General features: G+C 47.2%; 1 protein-coding gene across 5 annotated transcripts in view; it reads right to left on the minus strand.

Annotated features, from left to right (window-relative positions):
• Window positions 1-17,605, minus strand: part of Atg7 (autophagy related 7) — a 217,714-nt gene that overhangs the window by 175,450 nt on the left and 24,659 nt on the right. For 4 of the 5 annotated variants that reach the window (XM_038318653.1, XM_038318649.1, XM_038318648.1 and 1 more), the window contains 6 exons: window positions 14,277-14,443; window positions 13,711-13,765; window positions 10,073-10,190; window positions 7,647-7,724; window positions 3,379-3,495; window positions 1,635-1,784 (listed from right to left, as the gene is read on the minus strand). In XM_038318653.1, the coding sequence (XP_038174581.1) occupies window positions 1,635-1,784; window positions 3,379-3,495; window positions 7,647-7,724; window positions 10,073-10,190; window positions 13,711-13,765; window positions 14,277-14,424 (666 nt within the window). In that variant the 5' untranslated portion in view covers window positions 14,425-14,443. Of the gene's footprint in view, window positions 1-1,634; window positions 1,785-3,378; window positions 3,496-7,646; window positions 7,725-10,072; window positions 10,191-13,710; window positions 13,766-14,276; window positions 14,444-14,590; window positions 14,639-17,605 lie in introns of all 5 variants that reach the window. The other variant, XM_038318652.1, reaches the window with a different exon arrangement.

The raw sequence follows: 17,605 nt of genomic DNA on the forward strand, positions 1-17,605 counted from the left end.
GTGCTGATCATTTTGTTCACATCAGCATGTTTAGTTTTCACCACATCACGAAAAGAGAGACTCTGTGGTATTTAACAGAAATACCAAGGCAAGGCAAAGTCACTCTGCTTCTCTTGGGCCACAGAACTAGCAGGTGCCAGTACTGGCATCAGATCCAGGTCTATTTAGAACCCCAGGGTCAAGCAGAGATGGCCTGCACCCGAGCAATGTAGAGATGAAAGGCAGGAAGTGCAAGGTTCTGGGAAGCTGGCCATAGGCTGGAGGTGACCGCCAGCATCTTATTCTTCCTGTAGGAAATGCAGACACCGTGACACCCATTTCACAGATGCAGTGTGGGATTGGGGGCTCGTGAAAGCCTCTGTGGAAGTGTGTCCTGTAAATGGCTGTTGGTGAAGTGATGCTGGGGGCAGGGGCATCTGTTTGCTGCACTCAACCAGACCTGTGGCAGCTTTAGAACGATCCTGCTGGCTGTCAGCTGGGCTGTGCAGCAGGCTCGACTCGAAGTTATAAAAGGCCTGGTCTATTCTGTCCTATATCACTTGGGCAAAAGAAGGATTTGAAAAGTTCTACCTTCATTCTTTGAGGACTTTTCCTCTGAAAAAGAAAATGAGAGTGCAGTTGATTTTAACACAAAGGCATCCTGGCTGGGCGTGGAGCTGGCTTAACATTCACAAGACTCTGGGTTCTAGAGTCAAACTGACCATCATCAGTTAAGGGCCTCTTTTCTCGGCTCTCATACATTTTACTAACGTTACTCCACCTGATTTCACAGCTTCCTAATACCTGCAGATCATTTTAATTCACAACCTGATGTGTGGCTCAAATTGCATACAAATGCAATATATCTTATTACTTAAGAAAACATTTGCAATACTCTTAGCCATTCAAAAGAATTTGAGTGGTGGCCTCAGACAAGCGCTACACACTCCACAAACAAGGACTGATCAATACGGGCCCTGGTTAACATGGCACAAAAGGGCATTTGTGGACCAGGGACTGTGTGGAGGGAGGTCATACGTGGCCACCCCTGTGGGAAAGCTCTTCAGTGGGAGAGCATCACGAAGACAGAGGCTGTTGTAGGATGCGCACAGGAAGATGACACAGTGTGAGTGAAAGCGGACAGAAAGGGATCTAGGTGCGTCTGACTGGGTGACGGTGGGGGTGTGGAGTCTGGATGAAAGTGGGCAGGATTAGTTGGCGCAGTGGTTTATGGGGAGGGTAGTAGAGGATGGGCAGAAAGGCACGGGGGTCAGAAGAAGGCCCCACTAGGCTCTGTTCACTGAATGAGTAGCATGAGCCGTCTGAGGATGACTCTTGCATAGCAGGATTACTCAAGATGGGAGCAAGAAGATTCCAGACAATGATGAGGCTGGGAATCAAACACAGGGCATTTCTAGAGAGAAAACGGATCTCTTCATCACTAACAGAAGGGAGCAGTCATACCACCGAGCTAAGAGAGAGATAGAGAGATCCCAAGGAGGACTTGAACTGTGGACAGTGGGGACAGAGAAGAAAATGTTCTAGAATGCACTGTAAAGGGCCAAGAAAATGAGTTTCAAATTGATAGTGTTCTATTACAATGCAAACTTCAAAAATTTAAACTGCCGGACAAAATGATACCCATAGATTCTGACCTTTGTCCTTTGACCTTGGAAGAAATCACTGTAGTGTTTGAGCAAGGAGACCTGCACGGTGTGGTCATCGTACTTGACTAAGAAGTATGGCAGGGCGGTGACTCCTTCAGCTTGACATAGGTCATCGTAGGCACGCTCGAGGGCCTGCATCTGGAAACAGTGGAGGTGAGGGCACGCTCTAAAAAACAGCTCTGAGCTAAAGGCCGAAGCCATCCAAGGATCTGCAAAGCCAGCTAGCTAGAAAAAAACTGAGTTCCCCAAGGGCCCATTGACACCAGTTCTTTTCTATAACATTTTCCCTTGTGTTATGCCTTCACAGTGCCACAAAGGCAGCACTTCGTAGGTGAGAATGGTGGCTGCCTAAGCCGTCAACAGGGGTTACAGAGGTAACCAAGTGTTCTTCTGTGAGGACCCAGCAGTCCGAGCAGTGAGAAAACTTGTCATTATCTTGTACAGTTTTGTTGACACAATCCACATACCCTAAAATTCACTCATAGGGCAGAATCATTGTCTTGAAAACTTTCATTTTTTATTTTTATTTTATGGGTATGAGTGTTTTGCCTTTATGTGTGAATGTGTACCAGGTGCCTGCAGTACTTGTGGAGGCCTGAAGAGGGCATCAGATCCCCCTGAAGCTGGAGTTAGTTGTGAGCAGCTAGGAGCCAAACCTGGGTCCTTAGCACCAACAAGCACTCTTAACCAGAGAGCCATCTCCCCAGTCCAAAACTCATGATTGTTTTTTCCTTTTAGTAGCATGTTACGAGCCTGGGTAATAGTTCCTGAGATGATCTGAAAGCTTCTTCTTTTCTCCTTAAACATGAACATTCAACTAGAACGTGCTGCCTTAAGTTAGGTTTTTTTCCTTAGGAAACTAGCTACAGAAAACTACAACCATGCATTTGTTCTAAAGTAATGCTTAAATCTTCTTTAAAAAAAAAAAAGGTTTATTTTTATTTCATGTATATGAGTAAGTACTTTTGTACGTGTGTGTCTGAACACCACATGCATGTAATGACCATGAGGCCAGAGGAGGGTATTGGTCCTCATGGAGATGGAGTTCCTCCGGCTGCCTGAAGCTACCATGTGGGTGCTGGCGTTGGGACCTGGGTAAGAGCAGTAAAGTACTCTCCGCCCCCACCTTGCCTTTAAATCTTTGCCGGCTTCAGAATTCTGCATCTTACTGACGGACATGCTTCCGGAATTCAGATCATCTTGACTCTCAGTCAAGGTCTTAAAAGCAATCAGAATTTTCCAGCTAGGTCTGTGTTCTGCCAGCCTGATTATTGTAACTGTTCTTGGGACCAATCTCTATTGGCCTCCTTGCAGGAAAGAGGTAGCTAGACCTGCGTGTCTGTTTGATCTGGGGTGGGGGTGGGGAGACTTGTGCTTGTTTCACAGACTCCTCCTGAAGGGCTGTGGCTTTGTGTCTTCCCCACACTGAAAATGAAGAAGACACTTTCCTAAATTCTCAGTCTTTCAAAATGTTCCTGCAATTCCTCCCTGTGGGTTTAGCATTTCACAAACCCCCATGGGCCACCTGGAGGACGATGGCTCCTCCCCTCCACACTGACCTTACCAGCACTTGGTAAACACAGTCCCCCCCCCCCCCCCCCCCGCACCACCTGCAGGCCTTCCCAGGTGCCTTTGCTCCAGCCAGCGAGCTGATGCTCAGCTTGGTGTGAGCCACACACCTGCTCTCACAGTTAAGCCCGACTTTACCTGCATTTGTTTTACTGGCTGATACCTGTTTTGGTGAAAGCCTTTGATCCAAGCCCACAGGCCCCTGGATTAGAGGGATGCTCTCAGGAAGGCAGAGGGCAGGACAGCAAAACCAGTAGTAGAAGTGGTACTTCTTCAGGTCCTAGGGGAAAGACAAATCAGAACAAAGTCGTGACACTGTGACTCAACACACCACACATCCGTTAGTGGAAGATATTAAGCCAGGAGCAATGCGTGTGCTGAGAGGTGAAGGCAGGAGGAACAGAATTTAAGGACATCCTGAGCTACACAGTAAGTTAGAGGCCAGCCTGGGTTACATAAGACCCTGCTTCAGAAACCACCACAGGAAGAGCCGGGCGCACTAAAAGCCAACGCACAAACTAAGTACCCCATCATCTCCATCAGCCATCGCTGGAGAACACAGGTCTTCTGCCTGGACCCTGGGCTTTCTGCTCACATCATCTCACATACATTGGTAAGCAGACTGTCTCACTCAGAGACAGAAGTTGAACCCTTGACCCCTGCATGCTTTAGGAAGAAGCTACCCTAGGAGTGGCCTCTCGTCCCATTTTACACCCAGCAGGCTTCTCATGGAGACCCCACCAAAACACACAGCTGTGCTGTTCAGTCCTGAGAAAGCAGTGCTGATCTGTTCTCCTCTGTGGCCTGGAGGGAACCTTCCCCAAAAGCTTGGTGTTTGAGGAGGCTCAGATTTTGCAGATTTTGCAGATTTCAGACAATTTACATATGAACCCTGAAATGCCCTGTGAATGGGACCTAAGTCTAGACAGAAAATTCATTTTTGAGTTATATAAGTCTTATTTCCACGGCCTTCATGAAATTTTATATAGTATTTTTAGGGCAGCAGTGTTTTAAGTGTGGAATTTCCACTGTGTTACCATGTCAACATTCAAAGTCGTGATCTGGAAACATTCTGACTTAAGATTAAAGATGCTTCCCTGTTTGATACTGCCTTACAAAAACATCTTCTTGGTCAAGTCTAAGTCAGCAACTATTAAACACCTGCTGTATACAAGGCAAAACATGACACTAAGACATACAATGACCAAGCCCTGGTTCTAGCCATCAGCTGCTGGCCTTCAGTACAAAATAGAGATACCAAGTCTGTGACCGACAGTCTTAGTTAAAGGAGGCTCTGGATTCTGAGGCATAATGACCTCACACAGGAAACAGCTGGCCACTTCCACTCAGTCCCAGGGCTCTGGGCCTGACTCTCATGGAGTAGGACTCCAGGGCACTGTGGGTCCTGGACAGTCCCTCCCCTCATCTGTGAGGCAGTGTGATGCTCTGATGCAGTTCTTCAGCTAAGTAACTACTTCTCTCGAGTCTTGCTAAGAATGAGAATTGCAGAGCTGTCTGCTTGTTCAGATTTAGACTGTTTGGTTTCCATTTTGCATATGCATATGAGCGCATAGTCTCATGTCTGTGGGCACATGTGTGTGTACATGGGTACATGTACACATGTTTGTGTGCACATGTGGAAGCTTGAGGACATCAAGTGTCTTCCTTTTTCCACCTTAAACACTGAAGCAGGGCCTCACACTGTCTGGGGAGGCTCTCTGCCCTCCACGCCCATGGATCATGGGTGCCGGCCACGCCCACTTCCTTTAGGGTGGTTCTGAGGATCTGAACTAAGGTCCTCATGCTTGTATTGCAGTCAGTGCTTTAGCCACAAGCCATCTCCCCAGCTCCCAGAAGCCTCTTGTATCAAAACGAAACTCATAACAGAGAAAATTCATCACGTTTACTATGCAATTTTGTGGGTTTGTTTTGTTTGACATAGTTAAACTACCAACGATTCTTGAATATTTTTATTATTCCAAGAAGAAATCCTGTCCTTATTAGCAGAACAGCCCCACTGCCCACTCTCCCAGACCTTTGGGACAAACCAAGAAATTCTCTGTGGATATGACCGTTCCAGAGTTTTCATAGAAATGGAATCACTCAAGGTCTTGTAAAATACAAATGTATATGTAGCACAGTTCCAGATGAGAGCCCAAAAATCAGTCTCCATCTTGGTCACTAATTGAAGAACTTAAAAAAAAAAAAACAAAAAAACCGTCAAACTGAAATTAGCGAAGGGCCTGGCCCTCTGAGGCCTGAGAACCGCAGACAGGAAAACTGAAGGCATGGGAGCCCTCTCCCTTTCCCTGTGCGTAAGTGATTTGCCATAGCTGACCTTCAGTGAAAGGTTAAACAATTCAAGATGGGGGACCGCACACGCGCCGCCAGCTTATCAGGTCACCTCCAGAAGTCAAAGCTTTCTTAGAGTTGTGCTTTTTCCCCCCGGGAATATAAAGGATCTTGGACAAATTAAACATAAAGCCCTTTGTGTCTGAAGAGTTTAAAGGACCTTTTTATTTTCCTGTACAGCCTGGCTAAGAACATTTTGCAAAACAGGACAGCAAGGCAGTTAGCCACTGACTCTAGAAAGCTGCTTCAAAGTTTAATAAAAGCTGATGCTATTTTCTCATTAAGCCAAAACTGTTAGTTGGGATCCTTGGTATAAAAAAAAAATGGACTAATGCTTAATTAATAAGAATTCTTAGTATAAGAAGGTACTCATGATCAAGGAACAAACCTTTGGCACCAATTAAATCCATCCTACCAAGGAATTCATAAGTAGATAAACAACTGACATCCAAGCTGCACCTGGTAACCTGACAGCCCCAGAGCATCCTCTCTCCCACCCCATCCTCCTCCCATAACTCACTGGGAAATGTGTCCCTCATAGGTAATGGCCCTTGGGCTGCCTGAGGAAGGAACCCTGCCAGCCTCTCCTGTGCCTGGCAGGGAATGACACAGAGGGCATTTGGGGAAGCAAGACTCAGTTAAAAATAACCAAATTGGTACATTTCTCCCAATGTGTACACTTAAATCTATATGAAAACATTTTCTTACTATATTCAACTTTACTAAGTAAATAAATATATCAAATATGTGGAAGGAGATTGATGACCCGGGTTGAAGAGGCTGTGGCAAAGCAACACACTACACACTTAATATGCTAGAGGCAAAGGCATAGCCAGAGAGAACAAATATCAGCGTGGCTGGCCACTGCCGGTCACTGTGGGTCACTGTTCACACCAGGGCACAGGAATCTAATCTGGAATGTAGAGGGAGTCTATGGAACAGTCAAGTGACAGAACACAATGGCATTTTACAGGCATCTGCGTATGCAGGTGCCATCCTCTGCTATGGGGTTGTGTGTAAACATTCAGGGATAGCAGCTCTTGGGCTCTTAATTAGTTGGCAGGCTGCCCTTAACATTATATAAATTAAGCATTGCATACAGAAAAGCTTTCTTTTTCTCTTGATAAATGATTGTGTGTGTGCTAAAGCCAGGTGGTATGGCTGCCCCCATCCAGAAGCCCCTTCTTCTATGCAGTGGCTATTACTGAGATTTCAGATCTGAAGTGTCTTCAGAGGCAAGCAAAAGCTTGGTCCCTGGGCTGTAGTGCTGAAAGCCAGACAGGCATTTAGGATGTGGGGGTAGGGTCTGGGGAGTGGAGATTAATAGGATGGAATTAACCCACTGAGGGCATGCCTTTAAAGGGGACACTGGGCACCCAGCCCTTTCCTGGTTCTCGCGTTGCTTCCTGGGGACCATGAAGAGAACAGCTCCTGCTTCGTGCTCTCACCATGACAGTCTCTGTGATCACAGGACCAAACACAGAGAAGCCAAGACACCATAGAACAACCCCTCTGAAACTACGAGCCACCTTCTTATAAGTTATCTCAAGAACTTTGTCGTAGTGACAGAAGTTGGAGTTTCATGATGGGCCTTGAAAGAAAGCTGGGTGCTTGTTTTGTTTTTCATTTGCTTGTTTTGAGACTTAACTGTTGCTCTGTAGCTGACCTGAGATTCACAATGTACACTGGACAGGCCTCAAACTTGCCAGTAACCCTGTTTCTGCCTCATGACTGCTGGGGTAACGGGTGTTGTCACCACAGCTGGCTGTAGGATCCTATTTCACACAGACACGATCGGGCAACAGCGGAGCCTCCGTTCCCTGAGTCTGTTTTATTCTGTGCTGAATGACAGAAGTTGGGTCACTATGTCTGAGAAATTCTGCAATGGCTGTAGGCTGATCAAGAGGCACAGATCAATCCTGCACTGTTCATAGGTGCTGGCATGACCTCCACTATTCAGCAAGCTTCCCATTAATGGGCCTAGCACACACTCCCAGAAAACAGCTCTCAAGAGAGCGGAGCCTCCAGTTGGTCCACGGGGCTGAGTCAGGGCTGTGTAGTCTCCATCCATTTACTTACCGCGAAGGTCAAGAGCAGAAACTTGTTGAGGAGCAAGGGGTTTTCGAGAGCAGCGCCTGACTTTATGGCTTCCCAGATCTGCCAGAAGAACCAAAGGTGTTAGGTCGGGCGGGCTGCTGGTTTCTCTGTCCAACCACTGCTCCTTCCCTTCTAGCCTGCGCTGCTCTCAGACACTGAAGTGGCTCATTACACCTCTCTGCCTACTTCACACCGCCTCTCCAGCAGCCGTGCTCCATCATTATCAGTCGGCGAGAGTACCTGGCACCCTCCCTCAGGGGCACTCAGCACCGAGGAGGCAAGTAGACACTCACACCATTGAGATACCCATCAGCAGGGATTTGCTACTGTCTGCTGTGTACCAGGCATGTCATAGCTGCAGAGAGAAAAAGCGTGTGTCCAGCTCCATGCAGGACTTCTGTCACAGAAGCAGGACACCTGACCTTTCAAGAAATGGAAATTGGGGGGAGGAGAAGCTCTGAAATGAGTGATCTGAACTAAACTACACAGTGTGGCTTTGCTTTCTTTTTTTCCTCTCTCTCTCTCTCTCTCTCTCTCTCTCTCTCTCTCTCTCTCTCTCTCTCTCTCTCTCTCTCCTCTCTCTCTCTCTTTTGGCTGGGCTGGAATTCTCTAAATAGAATAGGCTGGTCTCAAACTCAATAGATCCCCGGTGTGTGCCTCCTGAGTGCTGGGATTAAAGGCGTGCGCCCCCACACCCGTCCCCACGGTGGGGCTTTCTCAGGGCTCTGTTTGGAGCTTTGAGAGATGAGAAAAGGAGCGTGGCCTCCATGTCTGAACACTAGGCTAGTGCTGTGTCTGTGGACAAAAGCCAGGTTGTCACCAGCTGGTCACAAGATGCTCATAGCTCAGTTGCTAAATGAAATTGCTACAAAAGCCACAGCAAATGCTGGCAAGTGCATGTGTGAGAGGAAAACAAACAGACATCACCACCCTGGAGGCGCTGGACCATGGAACAGTGGACCCCACTTTCTGATGAGTTGGCTGGGTAGGTGGGGTAGGGACCACAGGAGAAATCTGAGCCTGGTCAAGGTTAGAATTTTTCCCTTCAGGGAGCAAGGCCTAATGCAACTCTCTAGAGCTTCATCTACTTCGAGGGAGGTGACCACTGCGACCCACACAGAGAAGGCTCGTCTCTCATGTTTCTCTGCCATATTGTCGTGGTTATTGCTAGTGTGGCTCTTGCGGAAGGTCCTTTATTAAACTGACTCATAGAATATCCACATGATGGACAGTGACCAAACAGAGTATTTAGCTCTCTTGTGTACGGTGAGGGGATCCTCAAATTCCTTCCTTCTGGTTACCCCGAGATATTTGGCTGTAGAGAATCCCTGTGTGGTGCTGCAGGGAGCTAGATGTACCGTCCTCACTGTTCAGTACCTCCCAACCATCCTCTCCGGCTTCTCCTGCTTCCTCCCTCCCCAGCCTTTACCCTTCTGTTCTACAGTCTCCTTGCATTTAATATGTTCACTTCTATATGTGAGTGGGACTCTGGGCTGCTTGTCGTTCTGTGCCCGACTCATTTTACTTCCTCTAAGGCCTTCCTGTCCTACTCATGTTGTCACAGATGGCAGGATTTTATTCTTCTTCGTGGGTAAGGTCCCTGTGTGTATGTATGTACCATATTCCCACCCTGGCTACTGTGGACAGGCTGCAGATGTGCCTTCAGTGTTTAGATCTCACTTCCGCTAGATAAGACACCCAGGGGTGCCACTCTGGGTCGCCAGCTAGCAGCTGTTCTGATTATATTCTCCGATGGCAAACAAGATGCCATTTGTTCTCTAAGACTAGTGTGATAAATGAGACAAGAAGACAGGCAAAGACCAACCCCTTCCACCCCATTCTTTCATTCTCCTCCACCTCAGAAATGATGAGGCAAAGTAAAGACATGTGGGTAGAGACATCATGACAGCACAGAGCAGGTGACAAGCCACCCCACCCACTTAGTACCACCAAGACAGGACACAGGGGCAAGACGGACAGGGCAGAAACACCAGAGAGAGTTTGCCCTGGTAACACTGGAGGCCTGTAAGTGCCATTGTGGCCCAGACAACCAAGCCTCCTGAGGGACAAAGCACAGAGCCCCAGGTACATTTGGTCACAGCAGAGTAATTCTCAGAGGCTACACTGTTCCAAATATTTCCTGGACTCCAGCAGCCAAGCTCATTTCCTACCTTAGCCCTGCATGAACCCCAGCCCCACTTCAGAGCCTGGCTGTCTCCCTCGAACATCTTCTCCACAAGAAAGAGTTGACTGTATTCCCTCTGGGAAAAAATCTCTCAAACTCACCAGCTCCTCTATGTATCTCTTATAGACTATTTCTGTGATTAAACCCGTGCGCCTGAGTAGACACAGTGCACTTGCCTGGACCCCAGGAAATAAAATGGGGCCATTGTGGCTGCGCAGCTAACCTCGTTTGCTGACTGTTCCAGAAGGAGTTTCTTGTCTGCAGTCTTAAAAGCTTCGAGAGTGTTGGTGTTGTACAGAGTTCCCATGGCAGGGCAGCAACGGGCAGGCGTGGGGGCACTCCTAGATGTGAGACAAACAGTTACCCAGCATGACTGGGACCCCAAACGAAGCATGAGGTGACAGCCCCAACACCTCTGACTGGGAAAGCAGAGCAATGTTTCACTAGTCCTTGCTCAAGTATAAATAAGAAAGCAGGTGCTGTCTGGGGACCCTCAGCTGTCAGTCTCCTATTCTTCCCAAAGAAAGTTCATCTTTGTTCTTTCCCATAAGCAAAGTGAGGAGGAACTGGCTGAATCAGAAACTGCCAAGGGCCTGAATTCTAACTGGCAGCTCTTTCCCCTCTTAGACCCTAGGAAATTGCTACTGTGATGGTTAGTTCATGTCAACATGAAACACGCCATCAGCCAGAAAAAGTAACCTGGTTTGAAGAATGTCTCCATCAGATTGGCCTAGAGTCTATGTTATATTTTCTCTTTGTTCTTGTGGAAGGGCTCACACCACTGGGGGCAGTGCCACCCTTGGGAAGGAGATCCAAGAAACCAGACTGAGTAAGCAATGGAGAGCAAGAAAGTAAACAGCATTCCTCCATGGCCTCTGCTTCTGTTACTGTCTCCAGGTTCCTGCCCTGATTTCCCTGCATGACAGACTATAACTGTAAGCTGAAATAAACCCTTTCTTCCCCACATTGTCTCTGGCCATGCTGTTTATCACAGTAATAGAAAGCAAACGTGGACACCTGAGGTCACAATCACAGAGCAGAGTGAGCAGTTCCCACTAGCAGACTCAGGGTACACCCCACCCTCCCAGGGCCGACTCCAGCCGACACGCACCAGACAGCAACTCCCACCAACTGGCAGCCCATACTGCATAGCTCTGCACCCAGTTGCTACATCATCTGGGCCAGGGATAAATTGCAGGATAGCCAGACTACTGTCAATCTTGGGCACCAGCCACATGATTCACACCCACTACACTTCTTCCCCAAAGGCCCCACAGGAATTGGAGAGATAAAATTGGAGGAAGATGAACTAATTCTAAATGCAGGCTTGGGCAGGGACACATCTGCTGTCTCTGAAGTGATCAGCCTTATTTTGTATAGCACTGATGTCGAAAGAAAATAACCTTGGTTCTGGAGAGACGGCTCAATGGTTAAGAGCGCCGGCTGCTCCTGCAGAGGACCCAGATTCAGTTCCCAGAACCCTCATGATGGCTCATAACCGTCTGTAACTCCAATTGGAGGGGATCTGCACCCTCTTCTAACCTCTGTGGGCACCAAGCACACACATGGTATACATACATACATTCACTTAGGCAAAACACTCACCTATGGGGCTAGAGGGCTCAGCAGGTAAGAGCACTGACTGCTCTTCCAGAGGACCCAGGTTCAATTTCCAGCACCCACATAGCAGCTAACTCCAAGACCTGCCACCCTCACACAGACAGACATACATACAGGCAAAACAAAACAAAAACCAACCAACCAAACAAACAAACAAACAAAAACCAACAACAATGCACATAAAAAAGACCACTCACTCACATAAAATGAATAATTAAATTAAACATTAAAAAATATTTCTGTCACTAATGGCTTAATGCTATTGTCATGTGGGACTTACACAGAGAAGGTTCTGTTATTCATCACCCTGAGGACAGAACATTTGTCAGGGATACAGCATCTTTTGATATCTTTCCATGCGTGGTGTACAAAGGAGCTGCAGGGAGCCTGATGAGAGGAGACGTCAATCTAGGACAGGTGAGGAGGGGCACTTGGGTAACAATGGCTCTGTTAAATGCCACCAGTAAGCCATAAATGCCAAGCCCTGGTGAGGGTGTGGGTAAGATTTTTCAGTGGCCAGAGCCCTCCCTGGAGAGCCACGAGCCATCACATCCCAAGCTGTCTGTCATCACAGTCCTGAAAGAACGTTCCTCATCTAGGCGGTGTGAAGGCATGAAAGGTCTTGAGGAGAAAGAAATCATGCAGGGCAAATCTGGGCCTGGAGAGGAGAGGAGCCAGAGCCTCTACTCAGCAGCCTCCCACGTCAGACAGAACCACGCCAGATGAAATCAATGCTGTGGCAGAGAGAAGGAGGCTAGGCCAAGCACAGTGTAAGAAGGGACTCTGTCCAACATGTCCCAATAACTCCCGGTGTGTGCAAGTGATCATAGAGCCCTGCTGTGAGGGACAGAAGCTACTTCCGAGAGCACAGACACTGCTGTGATGGCTCCTAGCAACACCAGACACAGATAAGCTGCTGAGCACATCACATCTGATTAGGGCTCCCACCAAGAATTACTAGGATTTAATTTGTCTGGATGAGTTAGTGATAGGCAGTTATGATGGGGGTGGGAGGGAAGGCTGTGAAGGGCGGGGCTGGAGAGATGTCTCAGCAGTTAAGAGCACTTGCTGATCTTGCAAAGGACCCAGTTTTGAGTCCCAGCACCCACACAGTGGCTCACACGCACCTGTCACTCCAGTGCCAGGGGATATGACGCCCTCTTCTGGCCTCCCTGAGCACTGCAGCATGTGGTAACACACACAAGCAGACAAAATAATACATAAATTTTTTATTTTCTTTTTTTTTTCTTTGGTTTTTCGAGACAGGGTTTCTCTGCAGCTTTAGAGCCTGTCCTGGAGCTAGCTCTTGTAGACCAGGCTGATCTCGAACTCACAGAGATCCGCCTGCCTCTGCCTCCCGAGTGCTGGGATTAAAGGCGTGCGCCACCACCGCCCGGCTAAATTTTTTTTTTTAAAAAAAAAGAAGGCTCCAGAGGGGGGAAAAACATTGACATTGCTCTGTATCTACATTATGCTTTTAAAATCTGCAATTTGATGGGTATAAAAGAATAAAATACATTAATCTTTTGAGAGATTTAATAAAAACAGAGGGACCAGTGAAATTACTCAGAGGATAATGGCGCTTGCTGCCAGTGCTAACCACCAACATTCAATCACTGGGGCTAACACGGTGCAGGCGGAGAGAACAGTCTCCTGTAAGTTGTCCTCTGACCTCTACACAGGTGCTATGAGAAACACACACCCACGTGCATGCACACACACTCACAATAATAAACAAAACGTGATTTGTAAACATTTCTAGCTGGTTCAACAGTTAGAGAGCACTGGCTGCTTTTGCAGAGGACCAGGTTTGATTCCCAGCATCCACACAGTGGCTCACATCCATCTGTAACTCCAGTTCCAGGGGACCCAAGACTCTCTTCTGGCTCTCATGGGCATTGCACAATATGGTGCATAGACATACATGCAGACAAACACTCAGATTAAAAAAATAAAAAAATAAAAAAAATCTTTAAAACCGAGATACTAATAAAGAATCATAAAATATTCTATAAGGATAATCTGGAGGGCCGTTATCTGAGCTCCAATCAATCTAGATGGTACGAGGTACAGGAAAGGCTCTGAAAAAGACTCATTTTTCCCCTAATAAATTAATGTAGCAGACAGTCTCAGTAGGAGGCACTGACTCCGCACCCAGGAGCTTCCTTGCCCGCTCAAGGGAACACTCACTCCTTGCCCAAAGTAAGCAGGGTTTCTGGACTCTGCACAATTAATACTCACATGTCAAAAGCACTGAACTCCAACGTCAAGCGGGTAGGCAGGCCAGCAGAGTCACCTGTGTGAAGCATTGTCATATCTCAGTGACAAGCCAGAGTATATACCCATGTGAGAACATATATGGTCAGTCATGTCCTACTGCTTGAGAATTGAGCCCAAGGTGCCCATCTGAGTCTGCTGACCCGTGGTATGCAGATAACACATGCACAGATAACAGTGGATCTTGAGAGAGATGGACAGGGAGGGACTTGTCACCGATATAGAAAGTATACCCTGAGACTCCCCAACACACCCTGGGAGCTAGCGGGGCAGTGTTAGCTATAGCAACTGGGATTCCACCACTCCTCTTTTTCCCCCAGAGTGAAAAGAAAAATTTTAAAAATGACTTGGGGCAAATGTCAAGAAAGACAAAAGAAGTTAAGAGACTGTGGATATAAAAGACAAGCATATTTCTTGTCTGGGTTCCATCCTCAGCACTCTAAAGGAAATAGCAACAAGCAGGGTGCTGCCGCCACAGAGGACAGCCAAGAACACAGAGATGAGGGGTGAGGCAGGCGGGAACCACTTACCATTGTAGTAATAGCCCTTGATGTCCTTGGGACTCTCGTCCAGGCGGTACTCATTCAACTTCTTCTGGGTCAGTTCGTGCCAGAAGCCAACATCCAGGGCACTATTAAAAGGGGCAAACTGCAGCTTGGACAGTCCAGGGTCCCCCATTGCCACTGTTCTTATCGGTCTACCAAAACAAAAACAACAAACAATAGAGCTTAAGTCAAGCAAACCTATTGGGATTGGAAAAATGGCTAAGTGGCTAAGAGCACTTGTTTCTCTTGCAGAGAACCCAGGTTTAGTTCCCAGAATCCACACCGTGCCTTACACCTACCTGTAGCTCCAGTACCAGGAGATTCAATGCTCTCTTCTCCTTTGGCTTCTGCATGAAAGCAGAGCACATAAATTCGCCCAGACTCAACACATACACATAAATATAATAAATGTATGAATAAATCTTTTCTTTAAACAACTAGCCAGTGGCAGTTCCAGTGTATAGGTTCCCGAAGACACCGTTCTTAGAGTCAGCAGTCACACACTACCCAGAAGAGTAACATTCAATCACAGACCTCTGGAGCTGTTCCGACTCCTGACAATGAGCTCAAAACCTTTTATTTTTACTTATTATTACCATCACCATTATTAATTTTTTTAGACAGGGTCTCTCTACATAGCCCTGGCTGTCTTGGAACGCTCTCTCTGTAGACCAGGCTAGCCTTGAACTCACAGAGATCCACTGCCTCTGCCTTCCAAGTGCCGGGATTATAGGCATGTGCCACCATGCCCATCTCTGCACTCTTTAAAGAGCAGCTCCCTGAGCCTCTCGCAGGTGCCCACTGGGACAGACCACTCTGTCATTGTGAGACTGACACCACAGACCCCTTAAAAGGGACTCATGCATAACTTAAATCTTAGTGACTGGCTTACTTAGGATACAACTTTGAAAACTTCCTGGAGATTTGTTAAATTCAGTTTCTTCACAGGAGCAGGTTGTAGAAGCAGCCTTTCTGGCATCCTTTTATCCTGTGCTAGTGATGACTGGGCACACAGGCTCCCTCCCACTTGAAGCAAACCCTGAACTGCACCCTCGGCTCTGCCCTTGACTCCCTGCTCATCAGTCAGCTGGGGACTGACTCCTTGGAGACTGGCACAATCTATAAGTCCAGCATCCGATCAGAATGTGCCGATCTGAGTCAGGTGTGGCAGCACATTCTGTTGCCCCTGTGCCTAGAGGATGAGGGCAGGAGGATCAAGAGTTCAGGATCGCATTTGGCTACCTTGTGAGTTCAAGACCAATCTGGACTACATAAGAGCCTGTCAGAAGGAAGGGAGGGAAGAATAAGAAAAACAAAATGAAGGGGCAAGGAAGGAGGGACAGAGGAGGAAGGCCATCTAGAAGGTCAAGTTGGAATTCTGCCTGTCTGAGATCAGTGCTGAGCACGCCAGCTGAGACAGGTAATGTCCACTTCCTATAAGCTTTATTCCTTTACAATCTCACGTTATATCTTTCTTCCCTCCCCGTAGGGTCCATGCTGGGGTGGGGGCTGTTGCATCTCTTAAGTACATGGAAGTTGTGCATCCCGCATCACAGTATGTATTTCAATGTTTTTTATTTCCCCGCCCACCTCATCAAGTAACTGTGACCCAGCCAGCAACCCTGCGTATGCACCAGGACTGTGAAGCACTCACATGCATACCTGTGAGCTTTGTATGTACACCAGGCCTGTGAACCACTCGTCTAGACTATGCACGTGTACCATACTATGAACCATCCATGTGCACCATCCACGTGCACCTCACTTTCAGGTGCTCACATTCGGGTGAACACAGCATGGCAGGAAAGCAGTGTGGAGCCAGCCTCAGCACTTCAGACGTGGGAATTTTCCAGAGGTCTGTGTGCACAGCTTCTGTTTACCAGCACACATTTAAAGTCCTTATGCTGTCTGCACTGAAGGAAAAATGAAAGTCAGCTTAGCAACAGTCTTGCTTGCCAAAGAGCTGTTTCTGCCCATGCCTGGCTGTGTTTCTATTTAAAGAAGGACTTGGGTTCAGAGTCGCCTACCTTCACTTCCTAGATGTTGGGCCACCCACATGGGCTGACTTACCCAACATGGGTCTGGATCGTTTGGTTATCTCCCGCTTACTGTCCATAGTAGGCAGTACATTGTCACGATTTTTCCTAGATGCTGGCCAAAAGCACACTTGTTTCCTGGTATTTGCTCTTAGCTGTACAGGCATGCATTCATACTGGTTTTTATACCCCAGAGCTGACAACTCCGCTTTTAGGCAGCCTCTGCATTTTCTAGAGAGAGAAAGGAATGCTATGCATTTCTACAAATTAATCTTAATTTCTAGAATAGGAGCTATTCTATTCTATAAGCTAGAAAATTAATTTTATGACAAGACTGAAATCTAAAATATTTTATTTAAAATGTTGTGAATTAACTATCTTCTAAAGGCTGATTTTCTTTTTTTGAGACTTCATCTCACCATGTATCCTCGGCTCGTCTAGAACTCACTGTGTAGAGTAGGATGATGTCAAACTCTTAGATCTGTCTCTGCCTCCCAAGTGCTGGGATTTAAGGTTTATGCCACCACACCCTGTTGAGGTTGATTGTTTTATATGAATATTTAAATAAGAACCACCCACCCATGTAAAATGCTTGTAATCCCAGCACTAGGGATGCTGAGGTGGAAGCACTATGGTTACACAGGGAGTTCCAGGATGCTGGAGAAATCCCTGAGGCCACACCCCTTTGGAGAAGCTACTGGTGACTGGTGGCTGCTGAGAAAGGAAGAGTCACTCTCCTTCAGGGATATGGCTGTGGTCACACCCCAAGGGCACATGTGCAGCACTGATTGGAATCAAGTAGTTACTAATTATGAGAAATAAAATGAGGACATGGAGCTAGATGGGGCTCTAGGGGAAGCCGAGAGGGAGATGACAGGGACTTTACAGAAAGCCAGAGGGAGGTGATGGGGGCTCTAGGGGAAGCCAGAGGGAGGTGATGGGGCTCTAGGGGAAGCCAGAGGGAGGTAGCAATAGATGGATGGGATCAACAGGCATTGTATAAATTTATGAAAATTCCAAAAATAAGATATTATTAATAAAAGAAATAAAATAAATGCATATGACTCAAAGTGATGGAGGACTCTCATTGGTTAATAAAGAAACTGCCTTGGCTTTTTGATAGGGCAAGATTTAGGTGGGTGTTGTAGACAGAACAGGAAGAAGGAAGTGAGGTAGATGGCTCAGACAGATGCCATACCTCTCCTCTCTGAGCCAGATGCAATGAAGCTCCGGCCCAAGATGGATATATGCTAAAATCTTCCCGGTAAGGTACCACTT

Source organism: Arvicola amphibius, chromosome 2 (genome assembly GCF_903992535.2).
Source record: "Arvicola amphibius chromosome 2, mArvAmp1.2, whole genome shotgun sequence".
NCBI classification, from domain to species: domain Eukaryota; kingdom Metazoa; phylum Chordata; class Mammalia; order Rodentia; family Cricetidae; genus Arvicola; species Arvicola amphibius.